Source organism: Diabrotica virgifera, chromosome 2 (genome assembly GCF_917563875.1).
Source record: "Diabrotica virgifera virgifera chromosome 2, PGI_DIABVI_V3a".
NCBI classification, from domain to species: domain Eukaryota; kingdom Metazoa; phylum Arthropoda; class Insecta; order Coleoptera; family Chrysomelidae; genus Diabrotica; species Diabrotica virgifera.
Window position 1 is genome coordinate 252,932,854 of NC_065444.1, and position 26,934 is coordinate 252,959,787.

The window sequence follows — 26,934 nt, forward strand, 5'->3', positions numbered from 1 at the left end:
CGGTAAATTTTCACTTTTTTCGTTTATTACCAAAAAGTTTAGCATTTTAAACAAATTTGAGATCAAGAAACTTATAAATCGTATAAAAAACTTCAATATGGCGTTCGTTGAATATGTCTATCCTTATTGATTGCTTAGAAAATTGCAAAATAAATCATACATTTTGAGTTCTTATAAATATTCATAACTTATGTAAAAATTAACTTCGTAAAAGAACCTTCGTATTACACGGAATGCTGAGGCTTCTGGTGCTTAAATCATACCCTAAATTTCAAAATAATTGGTAAAATAGTTTGAAAGTTATTTAATTTGTTTATCCCGAATTAATTTTTTTTGCAACACTATAAGTCAGAAAATTATGAAGTTAGTAATATAATATAATTAGTTAGTAATAATAAAAGTAATACTTTGGATAGTTTATGAAAGAAGAAGATTTACACTATTAATTTAATTAGAAAAAAAGACAAACAATAATTCTAAATATTGCAAAATTATTTTGCAAGAACATGAGAATTAAAAAAAGGGGGGGGCTAACTTCGTCCCTAATTGTCCTAGGACAATTATTTTTCTTTCTAAATGTGTAAAAAAATTCATTATTTCTAAATATGAAAAAATAATTTTTCTACGGGTAACGGTTAAAAAGTTATTCTAATTGTTTATAAGTAAGCAAAAAATCGACATGTTTTTGCAAAATAATTTTACACTGTTTAAAATTACTTTTTGTCATTTTTTTTAATTAAGGTAATAGTATAAATGTTCTTCTTTCATAAACTGTCCGAAGTATTACTGTAACCTCATAATTTTCTGACTTATAGTGTTGCAAAAAAATGAATTTGGGATAAACAAATTAAATAACTTTTAAACTATTTGACCAATTACTTTGAAATTTAAAATATAATTTAAGCACAAGAAGTCTCAGATTTCCGTGTAATAAGAAGGTTCTAAGTTAATTTTTACATAAGTTATGGTAGGGGAGCAAAGTATGCTAAATGTGCAGTCACTCGAGCGCTTTGGAGACCTAGTGGGTTGTGAAGAGTAGGTCCTAAAACCAAAAAAAGTTAAGTAACATTTTCCATTTTAGTGGGCGCTTGCCATTTTTTAATTTAATTTTCCATTTCCAACAATTGTTTTTTCCGATTATAACGCCATCTATGCATAATTCGAAAGAATGTTTCCAATAAAAGTTACTTATTTTTTCGTAAGAAATCCAAATCTGCAATAAAAAATAGGGGCTCCTTTTTAAGATTTTAAAGTAACCCCCCACCCCACCTCCATAGGGGGTCGTGTTTGGTGCCATTCGATAGATTTTTTAAAAATATTAAATAAGTGTATTTTACAGTTTTTCGATCTGATGTTCATTTCGCGAAATATCGCGGGATTCGTATTTAAAATATTAAATTTCCCCCCACCCCTCTCCGTGGGAAGTCGTGTTTGGTATCATTCGATAGATTTTTAAAAAATATTGAGCGCATATTTTTTAGTTTTTCGATCTGTCATTCATTTCGCGAAATATTCGCTTTTTTCTTGTGAAACTTTGGGACTCACCCATTTCCTTACGCCCGGCTCAAATCGTCAGATTTTTGAAATATACACTCTTTTGCATGTACTTAACCTTATCTTAATCTGACAATTTCGAGCTTTTTTAAGGATAGATTTTTCTTTTCGGGCCCTCCTTAACGAACTCCCCTGTTAAGAGCCAATATATGGTAGAGGTACATCTGCAGGATACCAGGTTTCTCTCCATATGATAATCTGACGCGCTCGAGTAACTGCAAAAATCCCCGCTTGGGCTCCCCTACCATTATGAACATTTATAAAATCTCAAAATTTATGATTTATTTTGCAATTTTCTAAGCAAAAAATAAGGATAGACATATTCAGCGAAAGCCAATTGAAGTTTTTTATATGATTTATGAGTTTATTATTCTCAAATTTGTTTAGAATTCTTCACTTTTTAGTAATAGACGAAAAAAGCGAAAATTTACCGTTTTTTGATTTTCATTTGTTTATAACCATGTATATCATCAAAATCGGCTGCAGGAAACATGATAGGTTATTAATATAGATGTTCGTACTACCCAAACAATTTGGTTTCGGTCTGGAGGGGGATGTGTCACTAGAAAAATCTTATTTCTCTGGACTATACCTATCAACCCCACAGATAAACGGAAGTTGACTATATTGTTACTCCCGTTACGCATTGATCCCCAAAAAAGGACGTGTCCGGCGTTCGATGACCTACCAGAGAATTCTACTGAATTCTATGCATTTCCCCAATCTAATTCTATAGTAAAGCAACATCTTTATACCGATCTAGGTTAACTAGATATCAATATATACTCGTATCAATAGGGCTTTTCATCGATTGTCATTTGTTTCGAGCTTCTGTCATATGTTGTATACTCTGTGTATAATATTAATATACACGGATTATATGACATATGACAGAAGCTCGAAACAAAAGACTGTGAATGAAAAGCCCTATATAACTACCATAAACAAAAATAAATTTAATATATGAATGATTAAATCAACTTTAGTGTGAACTTCCACTAGAAAAGTGGAATATGTAAACTTTTCTCACATTGAATTAAACTAGCGCAAAAGATCTAAGAAAGAGAACCATGAAATTGTACTTACAGTAATAAGAATCTTCTCGGCATCTTCAATCTTGCATCTGTTGCTAGTAGCCTTCAGATACAGATGCGGTATCCAATGAAACACGAGCCGCAAGACTCCAGCAGTCAGCAGGAAAAATAGGTAGGTCAATGCGGTCTTAATTTTGCATTTCTTGTAGCAGACGAACTGCATTTCGTCGTCTTGACCTCTATTGAGGTACATTTTGAATTCATCGGACTTCGGACCTGTAACAAATTGAAATTTTTATTAAAACATTAAAATCAGACATCTTATTAGTGCAATCATCAAAGATTTGATCTCTAAAAACGAGACGAACAGCTGAATTTTGCCGAGAATGTCAATTTGCAACCCCAAAAAGATGCAAAATAGTTTGCCACTTCTACCCTCGGGCTTCCCCCTAAAACTGGCCTCGTAGGGTAGACGGAAAACATACATATTTACCAATAGCCTGTAAGCTGTAGAAAAAACTTTTTTTTAAACAAGAAATGTACTTAAGATAATTTTGAACAAAAATGCTTATTAGCATTTTTTTGTGTAGAGTGAACCATTCTCTTAGAAACAATGCTTGAAGCGACTGGTGATTTAGAATGTCAGTTGCACGCGCGAAATCAAATTTTTAAATAAAATTGCATATTTCGCATCTTTTTTGGGGTCACAAAATTGATATTCTCAGCAAAATTCAACTTGTTCCTACGATTTTTAGAAGTTCAGTCGCATTTTCCTCTTTGGCGACTGGACTATATTATCAAGAGCAATCAGACATTACTTAGACAATATTATTCACTACGTTTATTGAAATTTAATACAAAGTCTCTTTTGGTAGGGGAGCCCAAGCGGGGATTTTTGCAGTTACTCGAGCGCGTCAGATTATCATATGGGGAGAAAACTGGTGCCCTGCAGATGTACCTCTACCATATATTGGCTCTTAACACAGAGGAGTTCGTAAGGGTGTCCGAAAAAAAAACTATCCTTAGAAAAACTCGAAATTGTCAGATTAAGATGAGGTAAGTTAAGTACAGTAGAACCCCGCAAATCCGAACTAATTGGGGGGACAGCCTATTCGGATTCCGAAAAGTTCGGATTATCCGAAAGTTAGCCTAACTAAATAATAATTCAAAGCGTTGATTTTGAGTCACAAAACGTTCTCGCAAGAGTGTGGACTGTGGACAATATTTTTGGACTAAGTTGACTGCAAGGAAACCGAAGTAAGTTTATATTTAACATTTATAAGCACTACGTTGACGTAGTTTACGCACTTACGTTTACGAACATGTAAACCGAATGGAACCAGACAGATTAGCGAACATCTGTAAAAACAAACAGGCCGTATAGCAGAAGACCCGTTGGAAGGCCGCCGAAAAGGTGGGAAGACAATGTACAGTCAACAACAACTGAAACAGAATAAGAGGCAGACAAACAGGAGTTATCCTAGTCGCACGAAGAAGAAGAAGAATAAGAAATTAAATGTCAACGTCCTATGAATCCTACATTGTTTAATTTTCTGGTTTTACTCTGTATAATAAACATGTTTTTAAGTTTGTGTCGTGAATTTTTTATTTTTTTTTCACTTTCTGTTGGTTCGGATTTGCCGAACGTTCGGATTAGCAGGGTTCGGATTTGCGGGGTTCTACTGTCCATGCAAAAGAGTGTATACTTCAAAAATATGACGATTTGAGCGGGGAGTAAGGAAATGGGTGAGTCAAAAAGTTTCACAAAAAAGCGAATATTTTGCGAAATTAACGTCAGATCGAAAAGCTAAAAAATACGTGTTCAATATTTTTTAAATCTATCGAATGATACCAAACACGACCCCCCACGCAGAGGTAAATTTAAAATTTTAAATACGAACCCCGCGATATTTTGCGAAATGAACATCAGATAGAAAAATTGCAAAATACACTTATTCCATACTTTTAAAAAATCTATCGAATGGTATCAAACACGCCCCCCACGGAGGTGGGGTGGGGGTACTTTCAAATCTTAAATAGGAGCCCCAAATTTTCATTGCAGATTTGGATTCTTTACGTAAAAATAAGCAACTTTTATTCGAGACATTTTTTCGAATTATGGATAGATGGCGCTGTAATCGGAAAAAACGATTGTTGAAAATGGAAAATTTAATTAAAAAATAGAAAGTCCCCACTAAAATGGAAAACTTTACTTTACTTTTCTTGGTTTTAGGACCTAATAATCACAACCCAATAGGTCCCCGTAACGCTGGAGTAACTGCAAATTTAGCATACTTTCCTCCCCTACTATTATATCAGGCTACGATAAATAAAAAAATATCTGTTATGTATTAAGTTTATTTTAGTAATAACTAAAAAATCTGTTACACGTGCGAGTCAAATTTAACTGACATCCTATTAAGTACTCGAAAAAATTTTGTGATTTCTGCGCGTTAAGTAATTTTTTAACTCAAATTTTTGTCAAATGGCCAACATATAGGTACAGCTAAAACTAAAATATCGTAGTATGTAAACTTTTTTCCACCTTCCTCTACCGAAAGTATACTTTTCCGGACCTGATTGTAGGGAGCAAAGTTGTACTTTTCCTCCCTGGAGGAAAAGTAAAAAATGACGTCATGGTATTTCATTCATGAAATATAACTTATTGACGCCCTGTACAATATCTATTTTCTATTACGTAAGTATCTGTACATTTTAACGTTTATTTATAAAACACCCTGTATTTTGCAGAATGGTAAAAAATAGTAAATTGTTCTTTTGATTTAACAATGTTTACATTAATAATTTGACTTACAGTTGACAGTTATATTGTACCTACTTGTTAGTTTTAGTTCTAATAAATTTTGTTGGTTAGTTACATAAATAAATTAAGTAAAAATGAAAAAATGACTTGTTATTAATTTGAGGAAGGTGGAAAAACCATATGTATAACATGGGAGTAAAGTGCCTTTCCCTCCCTTGAATGATTACTGCCCTCCGCTACGCGTCGGGACTACATACGTAAACTTCATTCTCGGGAGGAAAAGTAGCACTTTCCTCCCTTGTTATACAAATAGCTATTAACTTCCTTCTGCGAAAGTGCAATGAAGCAGATCATGGATCATGGTTAATAACCATTTTATTAGTTTATTAATTACCAATTGACGACAACTATGAATATAATGTTGTTCTGAAGCTATTTTCTTGTGGCATTTTTATAATCAATTACTTTTAATGGGAAATAAGCCACAATTTTAAGTTTTGAAGAACTACAAACCATGCTAACCGAACTAGCAAATGAATCCGAACAAATAGGTCTAAAAATGAATTTTGCCAAAACAAAAACAATGACAAACACACAAGACAATAGAAACGTAATACTAAACGACACCACAATAGAAGCGGTTAATGATTATATATATTTGGGACAGATTATAAAAATAAATAAGGAAAACCAAACAGCGGAGGTAAAAAGAAGGGTCAGATTAGCCTGGGCAGGATTTGGAAAATTAAAATGGGTCCTAAAGAATAAAAAAATACAACAATACTTAAAAACAAGAGTGTTTGACCAGTGCATACTCCCAATTCTCACATACGCATGCCAAACATGGACCTTGACCAAGGCAAACATGGATAAAATAATAAAGACACAAAGAGCCATGGAGAGAGCAATGTTAGGAGTAAAATTGACAGACAAAAAGCAAAACAACTGGGTCAGAAATAGAACAAAAGTCAAAGACGCAGGTCAACATATAACCAGGCTAAAATGGAGCTTCGCAGGTCATAACGCTAGACAAACGGACAATAGGTTTAATAGCATGATACAACAATGGAGACCATGGACAGGAAAGAGAGCAAGAGGACGACCCCAGATGAGATGGGGAGACGACATTAAAAAGATAGGAGGAACGCACTGGAAACAGAAAGCACTAAACAGAAGCGAATGGAGGAAACTGGGGGAAGCCTATGTTCAGAATTGGACGAATTAAAAGGGCAAAAGAAGCCACAATTTTACCAAAAAAATGATTTTATTAACTTTTCGATTTGGTATTTTGACAACGAACCCCGATTTGGGCTTCGAAAAGTTAATAAAATCATTTTTTTGGTAAAATTGTGGCTTATTTCCCATTAAAACAAATTGATTATGAATATGTTTTTTATGTATTTAAATGCGATTACTACATATTTGCCATATCACTTCTTCTTTTTCTTCCTTGGCATTCCTCTAAGGCACTAAATAAATCCCAAAACAAAGATCTCTCCCATTTTCCTTCTTTTATCCGCCACCTATCTTTCTATTACAGAGTAATTTAAGACGCGTGAGTGATGTGTTCTTATGTTTTTTCTCATCAAATTAAACAATTAACAGCACTCTCTTTTCCGGTTTTAGGAGACTTCTCCAAAGGCATGGTCATAATTCTATTGCCCTCCACAGTGGCACACCCAGGGGTGGGGTTTGGGGGTTAAAACCCCTCCCAGGGCATATAAAAAATATACAAAAATAGTAGGAAAATGTAACTTCTCTTTCACAAACAATACAAAAAAATTTCAGTGATCAAGCCAACACCCCCCACCCCCAGAGGAAAATTCTTGGTGCGCCACTGGCCCTACAGTAGCAATAATAGTACATGCAGAAGTTTTTAGCAGCATTTAAGGTGATACAGCAAACTGCGAAAACGGAGGAAGAGTTATCTCAAAGGACTTCAAAAGAAAGAGTTGATTACAATAAAGATTCGAAAAAATTCTAGAGACAAAAACAACAGAAAAGAATTTAAATCATAAAAGTTTGTAAACATGAAGATGGTTTTCACTTCATGAAAACACTTTTCACTCAGATCAGCTATTTATTTTCTTTCAATCTTAATCTTGTAAGTTTCTTCTTTCCATTGTCTCGAGTTCGAATCTAAATGATCTTCGAAGTCTTCCTTCCTTTTTTTATTGAACGCCATCTGTAATTTTGCTTATCCAGCCTTGAGACTATGGTCTGCTCATTTATTAAATCTGTATATTACCATAGAAACAACAGTAATATGTACTGATTTAATATTTAATGTTTGTAGGTCAACATCTTTGTTTAGAGCCGCATTGGACAGGGACAGATTTGCCAGTATAATCGCTAACCTCCAGTAAAGGAGATAGCACCACAAGACGAAGAAGAATGTCTTTTTAAGTATAATAAGAACAATCTTCTGGTCGTTCATGATATTGGAAATGTGTATTTTTTATATTATAAACATTTTAACATTCACCAAATGGCACCAACAAGTGTTTTTATGAAAATAGAGAACATGTAGTAATTTACAAGAATATCTAGTCGATTTACAAAAATTAAGAATATCTAGTAATACCTATAGGTGTAGAAATCATCAAGCGATGAATATATATACCATATTGTCATAAATTTGGGGTTAATTATAGATATAATACGTTCTAGAGATCTCTCTACCGTTTATCCTTAACCCCGTTATCTCGAGGGCAACCAAGAAAAGACCAAAACCTACAACTAACAATCACTAAAGTGGTACAATACCTGTCAGCAGTTGTATAATGCCCTTATATCGGTCATACAGAGTAAAGACCTCACACATTTTGGCACTCGATTCACTACACAAAAACAAAAAATGAGACTGAAAATACGTATAGTGGCAGTTTGTGTTCGTGTTAGCGTTATCAATGTTCAATCAACGTCTTTGAGATGTGGGCATACAGGAGGATGTTACGAATTCTATGGATAGCACATCGTATAAACTAGTCTGTGGTTCAAGAACTAAATATTAATACCAGACTCATTACAACAATCAACAGAAATGTTCTGAGGTACTTTGGCTACATCACTAGAAGGAAAGAAGACATCGAAAGACTAATCGTCGAAAGCAGAAGATCAAGAGGCAAGGTGGTCTGATAGACCAGGGCTTATCTGTAAAAATATTAGCACATTTGGACGTTGAGAGGTGACTCAAATTTTTTTGCAGAAATGGCTTGAAAATAAATCAAATAATAATATTTGAGTTATCCTCCCTCTCAAAAAGGTCCGGAACATTGTTTAAATAAGTCAAAAAATGAAGGAAAAATTCGATTTTTTTTCTTCGTTTTTTGATTATAACTTATAAAGTATTCATTTCCGAGAAAAGTTGTACTAACATAAAAGTTGCGTAATTAAATTTCCTATAACATAGAAGTGGTTAAGAATTTAAAAAATAGTCACCCTTGTTGCAAAATAGCAATAATTGCGAAAAAAAACATACAAAAACAAGTATTTGCATTTTACGTTTTTCAACCATTTATACTACACTTAGGACCTTCATATTTCACCCAGAAAAACTATATGATACAGTAAAATAATACTGTAGATTTCATTAAGATCGATTCAATAGATTTTGCAATCCAGCTTTCGCAAAAAAATTCATTTTTTAAAAATGTTACAGGACTGAAAATAAAGCAGATAACAAGTTGAATTTTTTTTTGCGTATAGAAGTGTACTGTACCTTTCATTTGCAATTTTGCAAAATTAAAATCGATTAACTAACACGGCGTCAGGAATTTTTTTAAATAAACATTCATTATTGGTGCTACGCGCAGGACAGCGGATAGTTTGCTCTTATTGGGCATTCCAATGACCTTTGATAATGATTGATACATTTTAATTTTTATTACATTTCGGTATAAATAAATAAATTTGTTTATTGCAAAATAAAAACACATACTCTATCCTTTGAAATAACATTTTTATTAGCAAAAACTTTATTGTTTATATATTTTAACTTAGAGAATAAAAGTGTATTATTTTTAAACATATGCAATTGTTTAAACAATATTTCACAAACAATAATAAAATTAGTTTGATTTTTGTGGAATTAAAATATTAAAATACAACAAAATATAGAGTAAGAAAATAATATATTAGATAAAGATTAGAAGAAATTTTGGTGGAAATCAACTTGTGTGAATCGAACACCGCTGTCCTGCGCGTAACACCAAAAATTAATGTTTATTTAAAAAATTTCCTGACGCCGTAGTAATTAATCGATTTTAATTTTGCAAATTGCAAATGAAAGGTACAGTACACTTCTATAAGTAAAAAAATTTCAACTTGCTATCTGCTTTATTTTCAGTCCTGTAACATTTTGAAAAAATGAATTTTTTTTGCGAAAGCTGGATTGCAAAATTTATATTGCAAAATCTATTGAACAGATCTTAATAAAATTTACAGTATTGTTTTACTGTATCATAAAGTTTTTCTGGGTGAAATATGAAGGTCCTAAGTATAGCATAAATGGTTGAAAAACGTAAAATGCGAATACTTGTTTTTGTATTGTTTTTTCGCAATTATTGCTATTTTGCAACAAGGGTGACTATTTTTAAAAAATTTTACCAATTCTATATTGTAGGAAATTTAATTACGCAACTTTTATGTCAGTAAAACTTTTCTAGGAAATGAATACTTTTACAGTTATAATCAAAAAACGAAAGAAAAAATCGAATTTTTCCTTAATTTTTTGACATTTTGATTATTTAAACAATGTTCCGGACCTTTTTGAGAGGGAGGATAACTCAAATATTATTATTTGATTTATTTTTAAGCAATTTCTGCAAAAAAATTTGAGTCACCTGTCAACGTCCATCTCAAAACAGATGCGCCCTGGACTATGATCAAATTAAAAAATTAACAGGACTCTCCCTTCCGGTTTTAGAAGACTTCTACAAACATATGACCGTAATTCGATTGCCCTACAGCAGAAAAAATGGAACATGCAGAAGGTTTTAGCAACACATAAGGCAATAAAAACTCTGGAAGCCTCTAACAAACTGCGAAAACTGAGTGAACACAAAAGAAATATAGAAGAGATGTACCAAACTACTCCAAAAGAAATAGTTGATTACATAAAGATCCGAGAAAATTCTAGAAACAAAAGCAATATAAAAGAATTTAAATCTGATAATAGTTTATACACATGACGAAGGCTTTCTTACTACATAGTACAAATTATTTCTACACTATTTACTCTCCCCAGCAATTTATATTCTTACATCTTCATATTGTAGGTTTCTTCTTTCCATTGTATCTAGTTCGTGTCTAAATGATCTTCGAAGTCTTCCTCTCTTTATTCCTTCTATTGAACGCCATTCTGTAATTTTGCTTATCCAGCCTAGAGGTTATAGAGTCTGCTCATTTATAAAATCAGTATATTACCATAGAAACAACAGTAATATAATATGAACTGATTTAATATTTAATATTTTTAAGACCGGCTTTGATTCAATATCTTTCTTTAGAGCCGCATTGGACAGAGACAGATTTGCCAGTGTAATCGCTAACCTCCACCAAGACTTCTCCAGGACAACAACAAGAAGAATAGTTTTTAAGAATACTAAGAACAATCTTCTGGTTGTCCGTGATATTGGAAATGTATATTTTTTATATTATAAACATTTTAAGATTTACGCCGACGGCTAAAATGAAAAATGGCACCAAGAAGTGTTTTTATGAAAATAGAGCATATCCAGTAATTTACAAGAATATCTAGTAGATTCACAAATATGAAGAACATCTAGTAACATATAGGAAACATCAAGCGATGAATATATACCATATTGTCATAAATTTGGGGTTAATTATAGATATAATACGTTCTAGAGATCTCTCTACCGTTGATCCTTAACCCCGTTATCTCAAGGGCAACCAAGAAAAGACCAAAACCTACAACTAACAATCACTAAAGTGGTACAATACCTGTCAGCAGTTGTATAATGCCCTTATATCGGTCATACAGAGTAAAGACCTCACACATTTTGGCACTCGATTCGGAGGATTCACTACACAAAAACAAAAAATGAGACTGAAAATATCTTTAGTGGCAGTTTGTGTTCGTGTGTACGTTATCACTGTTTCTACGATGTTGTAATATTTTATTTTAAGCTGTAAATAATATCAAAATTGGCAATTCGGTTATAATCAGGTTATAATTACGATGGGATTGTGTGTGCACGGATATTAATTTCACATAAATGTGCAGTATTAGAATGATTCTCGATAAAAGTGGTGGTAAGTTTCCAGTTATTTTTATTGTTTTAAAATGACTCGAACTCGAAAACATATTTTTGGAAATTTTGTCGAATCACATTTAAGTCAAAACAAAACGTTACTAATCCATACTGTAAATAGTATTCTCGTTAAAAATTTCAACAAATATGCAGTGAAAGATGCATAAAATGGAATCATGATAGATTTTTTACATTACTGTACAATCACCAAAATTTCCGCGATAAACAGAGTCCATGTTAACACCGTGCAAGTTCGGCAAAGCGACCTCTATTTCTACGCTCTGTACTTTTATTCGCACTTTTAATAGGGAACTTGCATTAAATTTAAAATTGGAAAAAAATGTTATAAATCACAACAGAACATAATTTAAAACATGTATCAATGATAAAAAAGTTTTGTTTCTTTCGTTTTTCCCCTAAAGACGATTAAAAATTCAAATTATTCCAGCCAGTAAAAAACGCGTCGTGACGTCATATGGTTTTGCATTTACATTTTACACCAAAAAGTAAACAAAATTAATTAGACATTATAAACGTCAGTAAAAAATACAGTTATGTGACGTTAAAAGTGTTTTTGTTCGTTTGAACTATTCATAGAAAATTTTTACTTTTACAGAATGGTTTTATTTTCAATAGTAAACCTTCTTTTCTTTCCTTCAAAAACTGTATCAAACTCCAATCTCAACAAACTGGTATATATTATTACAACGACATACGATAAATGTCATTAGAATATAAATATTTTTCCTTTATTACCCTACGACGAACTGGCGAAATACCCAAGTAGGTGGAGGCCAATTAACTAAAGAAGGAAAAGAAGAATATACCTCAATATAACGCTGTGTCTAGGTACACGCTAACGTGTACGCAAATAAAAAAGTTAGTGTCAGAGTGTTGGAATTTGTTTAATTGCGTTGTGTTTATACTTTAATTTAAATATTGATTAGTAAAGAGATTTCTTATTTTTTATTTGTTTAGTGTTTGTTGTTAAATTAACTATGCAGTGTGGACAATTATTTAGTTGTTTTAACGAGTTTAACAACATTTTAAAACAGTATGAAAAAGTTAAGAGACTATAAATTAATATATATTTTTTTTAGTTATAAGTGAAATACAGTATTTAGTATTACAATATGTTACAATTTAGTATATACAATATTTAGTATTACCGTCCAAAATTAAAATAAAAGGAAGACCTAAGCTTTCACAATAATAATTAACTTGTTATGAAGCTATTTCCTTGTGGCATTTTTGTCATCAACTATTCTAAATGGGAACTAAGCCACAATTTAACTAAAAAAATGATGTTATTAACGTTTCAACATCTAAATCGGACGTCGTTGTCAAAATACAAAATATTATTAAATTAAACAAAAATGTTCTTGCTTAGTAAAAATTTTTTTCTAATAATTTATTTAATCTGACTAATTTTTGTATTTTGACAATGACATCCGATTTGGACGTGGAAACGTTAATAAAATCTTTTTTTAGTTAAATTGTGGCTCATTTCCAATTTAGAATAGTTGATTATAATAATTAACTTACGTATAAAAATTATTTTAGCAATATTTTGTACGTGTCATGTCAACTAAATACATATATTTATTTTGCTAACCTAAATATATACTTTTATTATATACATTGATTTATTACAATTAAGTTTGAAACATCTGAATAGTTCTGCTTCCCTTCCCTTAACAACTATTTTTCTATCAAACAAACACTAAACATATCAAAATAGCATGTATTCTTTTTCTCATGATCATCTTTCAGTGCGTCACAGTTTTTCGATTTCTCTCTAACGCATTAAATTGTATGTGACAGAAAAAAAGGCACGTCTGTGAATACTTTGGTAATTATTTTAGTTCGGTGATTATTCTAGTTGTCGATAGATGGCGCCATAATCAAAAAAGAATTATTTATTAGATAAAATAATAATATTATCAATATAATCTGTACAATTTATAAGACTATACAAATGAAAGAAAATACCATTTTATAAATGCAATAGACACAATTGATTTGGTTTTATTCCAAATTGAAAATAAAATTTGACAACTGTCAGATTTAACTAAAATGTCACGTTAGAATAAATGTCATAAATGTGTATTATCACGGACTTACCTTTTTTTCTATAATTTGTGACGCACTGAAAAATGTTCATGAAAAGGAGAATATTTACCAAAATATACAGTCACTGCGTACGTTAAATAATGACGTCACTGGCATGATGAAGTTTAATTCGCGTGTATGTACCTATCTTTTTTATTTGCGTACACGTTAGCGTTTACCTAGACAGAGCGAAATATAACCATATTAATAACTAATGTAAAACTAGGTGACGTCACGGGCCGTTCGAACTACTTTAAAATACCGAAGACTTTAAATTTGTACATCTAAGTTATTATGAGGTTTTGAAGCGTGAAATTTTGGAAATCTCATTTTTATACAAAACTTAACATTAATTATTATGTAATAAAAAAAATGTGCAAGTTCCCTATTATATTGGCCAATTATATTAGTCCTGGTTGCTGGATAATTGTCAAGGCCATAGTCCAAAAAAATAATAAGAAGAAAAAATAAGATGCATGTTATGTTATGCAAACGTAAACAATTGTATGTAGTAAATAAAATTAGTTATTAAAATGCAGTACTGCAAGCAAAATACAATTAATTAAATTTACCTTTATATAATAATTGCATATCATATCAATATTGTGGAGCAATATATAATTTTTCTGCTTCAATGACAGAAGGTATGAAATATACGTCAATTTGACAATTTCAATTGACAATATGAATTATTTAAGATAGTTGCAATATTTCTCCGCGACTCGCGCACGGTCGTTTCTCGTTTCTCTTCCAAGTACTTGCACACCGCGATCGTCTCTGTAAACAGTTCTGCTTGTTGGTAATGAAGCAGTCCGATTTTTATTTTTAAATTATGATTTTTTGGCATACAATGTGTCAATTTGTAAAGGTATAAAGGGGGACATTTTGTAGACCAGTTTCCAACTAAAGGGGGTTGAGTGATACCTCATTTTAAAGGTCGTCCAACTGCCTTTTCAAAAATAAAACATAAATTATATTTTTTCCTTTCAGTACTTTTGGAAAAATCAAGTAAAACTGTAGAGATATTAAGTATCGAGTTCAGAACTCCAATTTTTTTTTTATTTTGAACTTGAGCTTTTTTTGGGTATTGGGGTATTTTGAGTATTTTTTGGAAAAATCACGTGAATCTCATCATCTGGGCGTGAATAGGGGTCGTGTGCTAGCTCATTTGAAAGGATATTCAATTCTCTATTCATTAATATAAACATTAACAAAATTATTTATACATGGTGGCCAAAAAAATCATTTTTGAAATAAATTCATTGAAATGACAATAATAGTCATGTCGCCGGGGGGGGGGGGTACAACGGCCTCTTTTATTCAGATGGACTTACCCAAGTTGTTTTATGTATTTTGACCCGTAGAACACGAATTTTTTGGGTAACAGTTGATTTGGATCAGTCGATAAGATTGTTATAAACAAAGAACTTGAAGAATTACATAACAGCAATTTTTTGCAAAACAAAACATTTTTTTTGTATTTTTTGGGTCATTCTAAGCCAAAAATGTTCTTACAAGTTTTTTCGTAGGATGCATAGTTTTCGAGATAAACGCGGTTAAACTTTCAAAAAATCAAAAAATTGCAATTTTTGAACCCGAATAACTTTTGATTAAAAATTAAACTAGCAATTCTGCTTACCGCATTTGAAAGTTCGAGTCACATTCTATCGGTTTTGATTATTTGTTTTGTATTGATAATTTTTTTTATTGTCAAAAAAAGCTATAAACAAGTAGTGTTTCCCGTGTACAATGCGTTTTAATGCATCCTACGTAGAAATTGAATGTTTGTAGGCTCGTCTACTCGTTCGATTTTAAATGAGAAATGCATTGAAAACGTCACTCAAGCATAATGTGTTCATAGCTTTGTTTAACAATAAAAAAGTTAATTTTTAGCAATGCAAATAATCAAAACCGGTATAATTTGACTTGAACTTTCAAATGCGGTAAGCAGAATTGCTATTTTATTTTTTACTCAAAAGTTATTCGGGTTCAAAAATTGCAATTTTTCGATTTTTTGAAAGTTCAACCGCGTTTATCTCGAAAACTATGCATCATACGAAAAAACTTGTAGGAACATTTTTCCTTAGAATGAACCAAAAAATACAAAAAAAAAAGTTTTGTTTTGCGAGAAACCGCTGTTATGTAATTCCTCAAGTTCTTTGTTTATAACAATCTTATCGACATCCAGATCAACTGTTACTAAAAAAATTCGTGTTCTACGGGTCAAAATACATAAAAAAACTTGGTTAAGTCCATCTGAATAAAGGAGGCCGTTGTACCCACCCCCTGGCGTCAGGACTACAAGAAGTATTACTAATTCCTACTCTCCAGCCTCTTTTCCACTACGTTAGAAACACAGACATTCTTAGACACTACCAATTTGACGAATAATTTCTTCATTAACCTAATTCAAATTGTATTTTCTCGCCTTTATTTATCTTTTAAGAAGTTAATAATTATAATAATTAAGAAATGCTTTAACGTATGAATCTATTTTTAGCACTAGACCATCCCTGCAGTTACTAAAAGATTATGGAATCCGATTGACATGCGGTAAGTTTTGTTCATTATTTCAATATTAAATTGGTTTTGTTCTACTGGTGTCTAATAAACCAAAGCTAATATATATCCTTTATTAAATAAATAAAGAATTATATGAATAAAATCATTCAGATCAAATTAGAAATTAATTTTCTTTATCATGATGTAATACAAAAAAATTGTAGGGTTCTTTAATAATTGATCTTCTTCTTCAAGGGATATCTCATATACTTTTATAATGGTATATAAGCAACATGCCCAAATAGGCTATTGATTATGTATTTTAGAAAGGAACTACAACGTTAACGGGGTTTTATTGTTTCATATAGTCAATGGACCTCTAAATATGAAAAAACCGCGATCAACAGGTAGCAACAAAATATAACTTCGGGAGATGGTATCATAAACTTTGGCAACAGTGGTAATCTTTGACATTATCTAAGATTAATATTTTGACAATATCATAGTCGCGCTAAATAGAAGTAATAGAAAACGATTTTATTATTAATAAATAGATATTTATAAAAATAAACCAAAATGGGTGAACATTTTATGTTAAGATAGGTATGTATTTAGAAAGGTATTTGCATGAAATATCTAATAATAAAACAATAATAAATAATCATTTTTTGTTGTGAAGCGAAACAAATTTCGATTTTCGCATAATTTTGGCACGGTTTTTAATGGACTTTTTCTTGAAAGGTTTCACTTTATTTTTCGTTTGATTTACTTTTTCCATTTTGTTAAACTATTGATAATATTTTTAGAATAAAAAATCCTCCTAAAACTTTATATACTCACATTAGAATTCGAAATATTTTTACGTAAAATATACTTACCTAGGTACCTACATATAACTAAAACTCACAATTAACAACAATCTATTCTTTCAAAGAGGCCAACAACTTATACAACAACAAATATATAATAAATTAACTATCAATAAACACTTCTTTCCTATGAAACAACTTATATCTGTGGCAAAAAGTTTATCTAATGCCATCCCCTCTTTGTGAACACACACACACACTATGAAACAACAATAACGAATTCTTAAATTAACACACTACTGCACTGAACAGATATCGATAAAGATGACAGAACATATTAGAGAAAATCTGACGCAGGTTTGTCAAAATGACAGTGATAATTTCTCTATGTTGCCTAATTAGTTATTTAGTTATAATATGTTCGATTTCTTGTTAGAAATAAAATATTTTAGTAGTTCCAAGATTACACAAAATCTAGGCATGGGATAAAAAAGTTTATTTGAAGAAAGTTTATTTTTTTTCTTCTTAATGGCGGTACAGGCTCCTTTTTTCAATATTATATTTAGTTATAGAGTAATTTCCACGTACTAACATATTTCTGAAATTGGGCTCTGTACCGCCCGCCATTCTTTATTATATTACGAATATGTGTGCCAAATATCTCGACAAAATATTCAAAATTAGAGCCGCAATCTTGGAACGCGTTTGTGCTACCTGTTGATAGCTACTGTAGCCTCTTAAGAGTAAACAGTAGCGATCAACAGGTAGCAACAAAATATAACTTCGGGAGATAGTATCATAAACTTTGGCAACAGTGGTAATCTTTGACATTAACTAAGATTAATATTTTGACAATATCATAGTCGCGCTAAATGGAAGTAATAGAAAACGATTTTGTTATTAATAAATAGATATTTATAAAAATAAACCAAAATGGGTGAACATTTTATGTTAAGATAGGTATTTAGAAAGGCATTTGCATGAAATATCTAATAATAAAACAATAATAAATAATCATTTTTTGTTGTGAAGCGAAACAAATTTCGATTTTCGCATAATTTTGGCACGGTTTTTAATGTGACTTTTTCTTGGAAGGTTTCACTTTATTTTTCGTTTGATTTACTTTTTCCATTTTGTTAAACTATTGATAATATTTTTAGAATAAAAAATCCTCCTAAAACTTTATATACTCGCATTAGAATTCGAAATATTTTTACGTAAAATATACTTACCTACCTACATATAACTAAAACTCACAATTAACAACAATCTATTCTTTCAAAGAGGCCAACAACTTATACAACAACAACAAATATATTATAAATTAACTATCACTAAACACTTCTTTCCTATGAAACAACAATAACGAATTCTTAAATTAACACACTACTGCACTGAACAGGATATCGATAAAGATGACAGAACAGATTAGAGAAAATCTGACGCAGGTTTGTCAAAATGACAGTGATAATTTCTCTATGTTGCCTAATTAGTTATTTAGTTATAATATGTTCGATTTCTTGTTAGAAATAAAAAATTTTAGTAGTTCCAAGATTACACAAAATCTAGGCATGGGATAAAAAAGTTTATTTGAAGAAAGTTTTTTTTTCTTCTTAATGGCGGTACAGGCTCCTCTTTTCAATATTTTATTTAGTTATAGAGTAATTTCCACGTACTAACATATTTCTGAAATTGGGCTCTGTACCGCCATTCTTTATTATATTACGAATATGTGTGCCAAATATCTCGACAAAATATTCAAAATTAGAGCCGCAATCTTGGAACGCGTTTGTTGCTACCTGTTGATCGCTACTGTAGCCTCTTAAAATGCAGTACTGCAAGCAAAATACAATTAAATAAATTTACCTTTATATAATAATTGTATATCATATCAATATTGTGGAGCAATATATAATTTTTCTTCTTCAATGACAGTAGGTATGAAATGTACGTCAATTTGACAATTTCAATTGACAATATGAATTATTTAAGAAAGTTGCAACATTTTTCCGCTATTCGCGCACAATCGTTTCTCGTATCCCCTCCAAGTACTTGCACACCGGGAATAGAAGAAATGTTTTTTAAAAATCCACTTACTTGTAACTTTCATAATAGCGACAAGAATTCGGAAATTCACCGGTAATACTATGAATTAATACATTAATAAATACAAAAAATGTGTTTTCTGTACACAAAAAGTTTTGTACATATTTTGTTTTTGAATCTGAGTGACATTTGTTTGTCCAGGAGATTATAATAGAAAAATAGTTAAATATTTTTTCTGTTCTCTAAATATTTACACCAAATGACTAACCTGAACTGACTAAAGTATGAATTATATCCAGGGAGGTAGTGTCAAATTTGACCGGAGCATTTTAGCATGGCTGTTTTCTTTTTGTATAGGTAGGTGTTCCAAAGCCTATTAACAAATGATGTGTCAGCTGGCCCAAAACCGGGGATTTTAGACAAGAAAAGGTAAAATGTGAAAGTTGATGGACAAACGCTACAACTTAAATGTCAAATATTTATATACGTTACTCAGAACATTTAATAGACTTGCTTACTTGGCTCCTACCTTTCACTCAGGAGATCCGGGTTCAAATCCTGGCGCGGAAAATTCCTTTTGTTTTTTAAATTGACATTTCATTTTATTTTGAAAAATAGTTATTCTTATAATACCACGGCATGTCCACTTGGCCAGCTAACATTTTTTGCAACGTACATGATGCAGCTGACGCTTTTTTATTACAATCTAAAATTCATAAATTATTGATTTATACTTTTTAATCTTTGCCACACTAGTCCAAGAATATTTTTTTATTATTAACTAGCTGACCCGGCAAACTTCGTACCGCCTTAAAACTAAATAATGTTTGAAAGTTTAATGCCTAAAAATTACCAGAAAGCCAAAAAATACTAAAAAATATTGCGTACCTATACTTTATTCTACCAAATGCATAGTTTACGATTCCATAAGGGACATAGGTACAGACAAACATTCATTTTTATGTATTATAGAGAATAGGGAAATATTTAGATTGCTATTAAAAAATGGGGGTTGGTGAGAGAAAAGTAAAAATTTAGGGTTGTATCTTTCGGTTCTACAACATATAAAATTAAGAAAAAACAGTTTGTCCAAAAAAATAACAAATAATGTCTCCCTTTCCACTTAGATTGTTGGTCTTACCAACTCAGCTTACCTTCAGAAGTTCATGTACAACAAATTTGCTTATTAAGATTAATCATAATATTATGACCAAAAATGCATAGTTTGCGATTCTATAAAAGACAAACAGATTTTTTTATATTGTCTCGTATAAATAATAAAAACGTGGTATTATAAAAATAATTATTTTTCAAAATAAAATGTCAATTTAAAAAACAAAAAGAATTTTCCGCGTCAGGATTTGAACCTGGATCTCTTGAGTGAAAGGTAGGAGCCAAGTAAGCAAAGCTATCAAATGTATTGAATAACGTATATAAATATTTGACATTTAAGTTGTAGCGTTTGTCCATCAACTTTCATATTTTACCTTTTCTTGTCTAAAATCCCCGGTTTTGGGCCAGCTGACACATTATTTGTTAATAAGCTTTGGAACACCTACCTAAATAAAAAGAAACCAGCCATGCTAAAATGCTCCGGTAAAATTTGACACTACCTCCCGGGCTATTATACCGTTCCAGCTCCGAAAGGAAAGTAAGAACATTCACTCATTAATTACTAAACATATAGTTGTCCTTCTCACAATATTTAATTATATACTTTCAGTTTAACACTATCAATGTATCAATGTAAATAGATCGTTACTTATTATAAAATTATATCATAAGAACTTGAAGCGTGAAAGGGTTGGCAATAGTGTAGAATTAACGGCTATTATGATACCCGGTGTCAAATAAATTATTTCTATATTCAACGGGAACAGCTAAAGCCGGGATCCCATGGAATGTGGCACGGCACTCTTCGCCAGTTCACACCGGAAAAGAAAAATAGATAATAGTGAAAAGAAAAGAGAGCACATTTGTCAAATTCAAATATAATAGAAATTAGAGAATCATTTTAAAATTATATAACTAAAATTTAAGCAATCATTTGTTACCTTGATAATGCTTGTTTAATGTGTTACTTCGTGAAGAACCTCTTTTACAATAGGTAGGTACCAATGAAGCCATGGCAATACTCTGTAAGAGTCATTATACAATGATATTTACATCTTGTAATTATTTGTAATTACCTTGATAACATGTACTAGATCATGAGCAAAACAATGATGATACATACTGAGTGTTTTAATAGTAGGCAAATGGTTTTAATAACACTAAGTATGCCTGTGAAACGATTATCATAAAAACGGGTTTAGCAATATAGTTTGACTATATAATTGATAATATATTAATTTAGTCATGCACTTAAATAATAAAATATACTTATGTAACAAAGTATAATACATATATAAAAAAACCCAATTTAACACTTTTTCCTGAAATAAACATTTTGTTTGTAATGTTGCGTGAATATTAAATTTTATCTAAATGGCTATTAGTATTTTCCTACTTTTAATGAAATATTAAGATATCAACTATCACAACTCATCAATTTCAATATGTATTAGAAAGCAAGGAAGTCTTTAAGGGATTACATAGATCTTGCGGGTAAAAAAGGTGACTTTTTAAAAAAATTATATCTCGAAAACTAAAAATTATTTTTGAAGTTATACTTCTTTACACAGTAAAGACAGTATGGTATTAGTCGTTATACGGGATCTGATTGGGTGTTGAAATGATCTGTCAATAATAATTGTTCAATATGGAGGTAAACAAATGTTGTATAATATATTAGTTTTATTGTTGTGAGGACAGAAACAAAAAAGTTTATAATTGTAGTGACTTTTTAAATAGTTTTTAAAAGCAACAAGTACGTAATAATAATTGTAAATGTTTCAGTATCACAATAAAAAATTACATAAGTATGTATGTAAAATAAACCTACCTAACCAACAAAATTTCTAAAAATATTCATCTAATATTGTTTTCTTGCTCTGTTTTGTTGTGTTGTAATATTTAAATTCCTTAGACATCAAACTAATGTGGTTTAATTCGGAACTGTCAAGTTGTTCAGTTGCTCTATCTTCCAGTAAAATGCATATTATGTCCCCGTAGCCGATATCTAAAGGTGCTGGAATTTGAACACAATGTACGTGGGTTCAATCCCCAATACAAATTTTTATTTTTCTTTTATTTTTTTTATACAATTTATAATTGTAAGTATATTATTATATAATTTTTTTTAAGAAAATACGTATTTAATTAAAATTTTTCCAAAAATTATTGTTCAGAAATCATTTGTGGCATTTTTCAATGTGTTTGTGTGTGTTTTATTCTGTTATTGGGACCGTGCAAGTTCGGCAAAGCGACACCTATTTCTACGCTCTGCAACTTTATTCGCACTTTTAATTGTATTGGCCAATTATATAGTCCTGGTTACTGGATAATTGTCAAGGCCATAGTCCAAAAAAATAATAAGAAGAAAAAATAAGATTCAGGTTATGTTATTAAAACGTAAACCAATGTATGTAGTAAATAAAATTAGTTATTAAAATGCAGTACTGCAAGCAAAATACAATTAATTAAATTTACGTTTATATAATAATTGCATATCATATCAATATAGCAACATTAAATTTTTTTTCTTCAATGACAGTAGATATGAAATGTACGTCAATTTGACAATTTCAATTGACAATATGAATTATTTAAGAAAGTTGCAATATTTCTCCGCTATTCGCGCACGATCGTTTCTTTATTCCCTTCCAAGTACTTGCACACCGCGAATAAGTATAACTTCTTACGTGCGTACAAAGTACACACACATTCTTTTTATTTGTAATTGGAACTTGTAAAAGTATAGTACTTAAGGTACTCTCAAAAAAATTTTCAGCCAAAAATATTTATTTTTGTAGAGTTGACTGCAATTTTTCGACAACAGCCCTTTTTTGCGGTGGGCAGCATAACTAAGTCCAGTCTCATCTGAAATCAAAAAGTTCCTTGTAGTTTATACCTCTGGCTAGTGAATGAACGAAGGAATTAAAAAAAAATAAATTTGAAGATTTTGCATAAGTTTAAACACATTTTCGACCCCAATTTTTCTCATTTTTTCAAAAATTACCATTTTTAAAGTAGTTTTTTTTTTATAAAACAAAAACAACTTCACCTAATAAAAATTCCTTCGTTCATTCACTAGCCAGAGGGATAAACTACAAGAAACTTTTTTGATTTTTTGATTTCAGATGAGACTGGACTTGAGTTATGCTGCCCACCGCAAAAAAGGGCTGTTGTCGAAAAATTGCAGTCAACTCTACAAAAATGAATATTTTTGGCTGAAAATTTTTTTGAGAGTACCTTAAGTACTATACTTTTACATGTACCAATTATAAATAAAAATAATTTTTAGTTTCGCGAGATATATTTTTTTTAAAAAGTCACTTTTTTTACCCCAAGACCTACGTAACCCCTTAAGCAAACTAGTTGCGGTTTTCATTTATTTTGTATGTTGTAACATTCGATATGTCATTGTTAAACACAAAAAAGTATTGGGTCATATAGGAAACCATAGGAAAACCATTTCATATGGGAAACCATAGGAAATAGTCTAAACTAAAAGATTCATATCGGGTGACCTCAGGGGCTCTTGGATAAAACTATGCTTAACCTGACGCGCATAGTGAGGTGAAGCTACATCATATTGCAACCAAATACATTATTGGAAAATTATTATTGTCTGATATTTTCACACAACGAAATTTATAAGGTAAAAAGTCAATGGAATAGACTTACTGGGATTTTAAAAATAACCGAATCAACTCAGGTATAATGGTAGGGGAGCCCAAGCGGGGATTTTTGCAGTTACTCGAGCGCGTCAGATTATCATATGGGGAGAAACCTGGTACCCTGCAGATGTACCTCTACCATATATTGGCTCTTAGCACAGGGGAGTTCGTTAAGGGGGGCCCGAAAAAAATCTATCCTTAAAAAAACTCGAAATTGTCAGATTAAGATAAGGTAAGTTAAGGACATGCAAAAGAGTGTATATTTCAAAAATTTGACGATTTTAGCCGGGAGTAAGGAAATGGGCGAGTCCCAAAGTTTCACAAGAAAAAAGCGAATATCTCGCGAAATGAGTGACAGATCGAAAAACTAAAAAATATGTGCTCAATATTTGTTAAAAATCTATCGAATGATGCCAAACACGACTTCCCACGGAAAGGGGTGGGGGGTAAATTTAATATTTTAAATACGAATCCCGCGATATTTCGCGAAATGAATATCAGATCGAAAAACTGTAAAATACACTTATTTAATATTTTTAAAAAATCTATCGAATGGAACCAAACACCACGGAGGTGGAGTGGGGGGTTACCTTAAAATCTTAAATAGGAGACCCAATTTTTTATTGCAGATTTGGATTCCTTACGAAAAAATAAGTAACTTTTATTCGAAACATTTTTTCGAATTATGCATAGATGGCGTTATACTCGGAAAAAACGATTGTTGGAAATGGAAAATTAAATTAAAAAATGGCAAGCGCCCACTAAAATGGAAAATGTTACTTCACTTTTTTTGGTTTTAGGACCTACTCTTCACAACCCAATAGGTGTCCAAAGCGCTCGAGTGACTGCACATTTGGCATACTTTGCTCCCCTACCATAACGCCATTTTCCAACAAACCAGATTTATACCAATCGCGCAAGGCGTGGCTGAGAAAATTGAGACATTCCATGCTTAGTAAATACACTGGGGTGCAAAATTAACCGGACACCTTAAAAATGGGTCATTTTTGATGTTTCGAATTTCCTAAACCTGTTGTCCGATTTAAGTGATTTTTTTAATATGTTATACCCTTATTCTTTAGCAATATCGCTGTAATTATATTGTTGCCAAACAGTTAAATTTTCATTGTATACCGGGTGTATCAATTAAACTGTGTTTTTTTCTCAAAGTTCGCATCACCCTGTGGAATATTCGAGCATTTATAAAATACTGAAATTAAAATCTAACTCTAGCCTCATGTTTTCTCAATATTTTGTTTTTTGATTTATTCGCTTATGTTGGATAATAAAAAAGTTAGGTACTTTAACAACTAGCCATGTTTTTCATCAATACAGCGTGTTTTTAAATAATAATTGGCAAACTTTAAGGGGTAATTCTGCATGAAAAAATTATGACAGTTTGCTTTATCAACGATATATCTGCAAATGCTTCGTTTCCGAGATAGGGGGTGTTGAAAGTTTTCTTACAAACTGACGATTTATTTATTGCTTCAAAACCGGTTGAGGTATGCAAATGAAATTTGGTGGGTTTTAAGAAGTAGTTATTGCACATTTTTTGACATACAATTAAGAATTTAATATTCACCATTGGCGCACATACGGGTAATATGAGGGCTTGTATTACCCGTATGCGCGCCAATGGTGAATATTAAATTCTTACTTGTATGTTAAAAAATGTACAATAACTACGTCTTAACACCCACCAAATTTAATTTGCATATCTCAACTGGTTTTTAAGGAATGAATAAATCGTCAGTTTGTAAGAAAAATTTCAACACCCTTTATCTCAGAAATGAAGCATTTGCGGACATAGGTTTATAAAGCGCAAACTGTCATTATCTTTTCATGTAGAATTACCCCTTAAAGTTTGTCGCACTTATTTAGAAACACCCTGTATTGATAAAGAACATGGCTAGTTGTTAAATTTCCTAACTTTTTTATGGTCCTACTTAAGCGAATGAATCAAAAAACAGAATGTTGAGAAAACATAAGGCTATAGTTGGGTTTTAATTTGAGTATTTTATAAATGCTAGAATATTCCAAAGGGTGATGCGAAGTTTGAGAAAAAACACAGTTTCATCGGTACACCCGGTATGAAATGAAAATTTAGCTGTTTAGCCACAATGTTATTACAGCGATATTGATATAGAATAAGGCTATAACATATTAAAAAATCACTTAAATGGGACAACAGGTTTAAGAAATTCGAGACATCAAAAATCGCCCATTTTTAAGGTGTCCGGTCAATTTTGCACCCCAGTGTATCTATTTAATTATAGACTGTAGACAAACCGTGTGCAATTAGATGCTTATATGTGCATTGTGCATCTCTTAATCCCAGATATGATATATCATATCAGGGATTTATGCCATGAATAATATTATATTAAAAATAAAAAAAAAACTATATCTAAAGAACTTTATTTTGACCATTGTAAACAAATGAAGTGATTTGAAGTGTATTCTAGAAGCATTTTTCGTTTTGTTTGTCTAGAAGAAATGGGGATATGGTACACTGAGGCGAAATTACTAGAAGAGCGAGATTAGCATGGTCAGGATTTGGAAAACTTAGTTGGATACTTCTTCTTCTTCTTCAGCCTGTGTTCGTCCACTGCTGGACATAGGCCTCTTCCATTTGCTTCCATCGATTTCTACTCTTGGCAATTCTCATCCACTGCTTGCCCGCGACTTGTTTGATATCATCTGCCCATCTCTTCTGCGGTCTGCCTACTCCTCGCCTGTTCTCTCTTGGTCTCCAGTTTGTTGGTCTCTCTGTCCATTTTTAGGGTTTATCTCGGGCAACATGCCACTTGAGCCTTGCTATACGTTCTGCAACATCAGTAATCTTTGTTCTTTCACGAATATCGATATTTCGAATTCTGTCTCTCAAACTAATCCCTTGCATGGCCCTCTCCATCGCTCTTTGAGCGATATCGTTGTACTGAGCTGCTGTTCTGTACAGCAGCACGAGGAGTACCACGACCAACAAGGTAAGATCTGGTACACAGACAGATCCAAGACTGGAGATGATTTGAGGGCAGGAATATACTCCAA

At 31.5% G+C, this 26,934-nt stretch overlaps 3 protein-coding genes across 7 annotated transcripts in view; 1 reads left to right on the forward strand and 2 right to left on the reverse strand.

Annotated features, from left to right (window-relative positions):
* The window catches only part of LOC126880538 (uncharacterized), a 391,874-nt gene that overhangs the window by 257,928 nt on the left and 107,012 nt on the right, over positions 1 to 26,934 (reverse strand). The window lies entirely within an intron of this gene.
* LOC114338228 (polyamine-transporting ATPase 13A3-like) overlaps positions 1 to 26,934 on the reverse strand; it is a 161,595-nt gene that overhangs the window by 47,787 nt on the left and 86,874 nt on the right. For 3 of the 5 annotated variants that reach the window (XM_050644456.1, XM_050644453.1, XM_050644457.1), the window contains one exon: positions 2,641 to 2,864. In XM_050644456.1, the coding sequence (XP_050500413.1) occupies positions 2,641 to 2,864 (224 nt within the window). Of the gene's footprint in view, positions 1 to 2,640; positions 2,865 to 8,118; positions 8,186 to 11,319; positions 11,460 to 26,934 lie in introns of those variants that run through there. The other 2 variants (XM_050644454.1, XM_050644455.1) reach the window with 2 other exon arrangements.
* The window catches only part of LOC114338227 (uncharacterized), a 212,355-nt gene continuing 196,825 nt past the window's right edge, over positions 11,405 to 26,934 (forward strand). The window contains exons 1-2 of the mRNA XM_028288817.2: positions 11,405 to 11,631; positions 16,243 to 16,295. Of these exons, the coding sequence (XP_028144618.1) occupies positions 16,291 to 16,295 (5 nt within the window). The 5' untranslated portion in view covers positions 11,405 to 11,631; positions 16,243 to 16,290. The remainder of the gene's footprint in view (positions 11,632 to 16,242; positions 16,296 to 26,934) is intronic.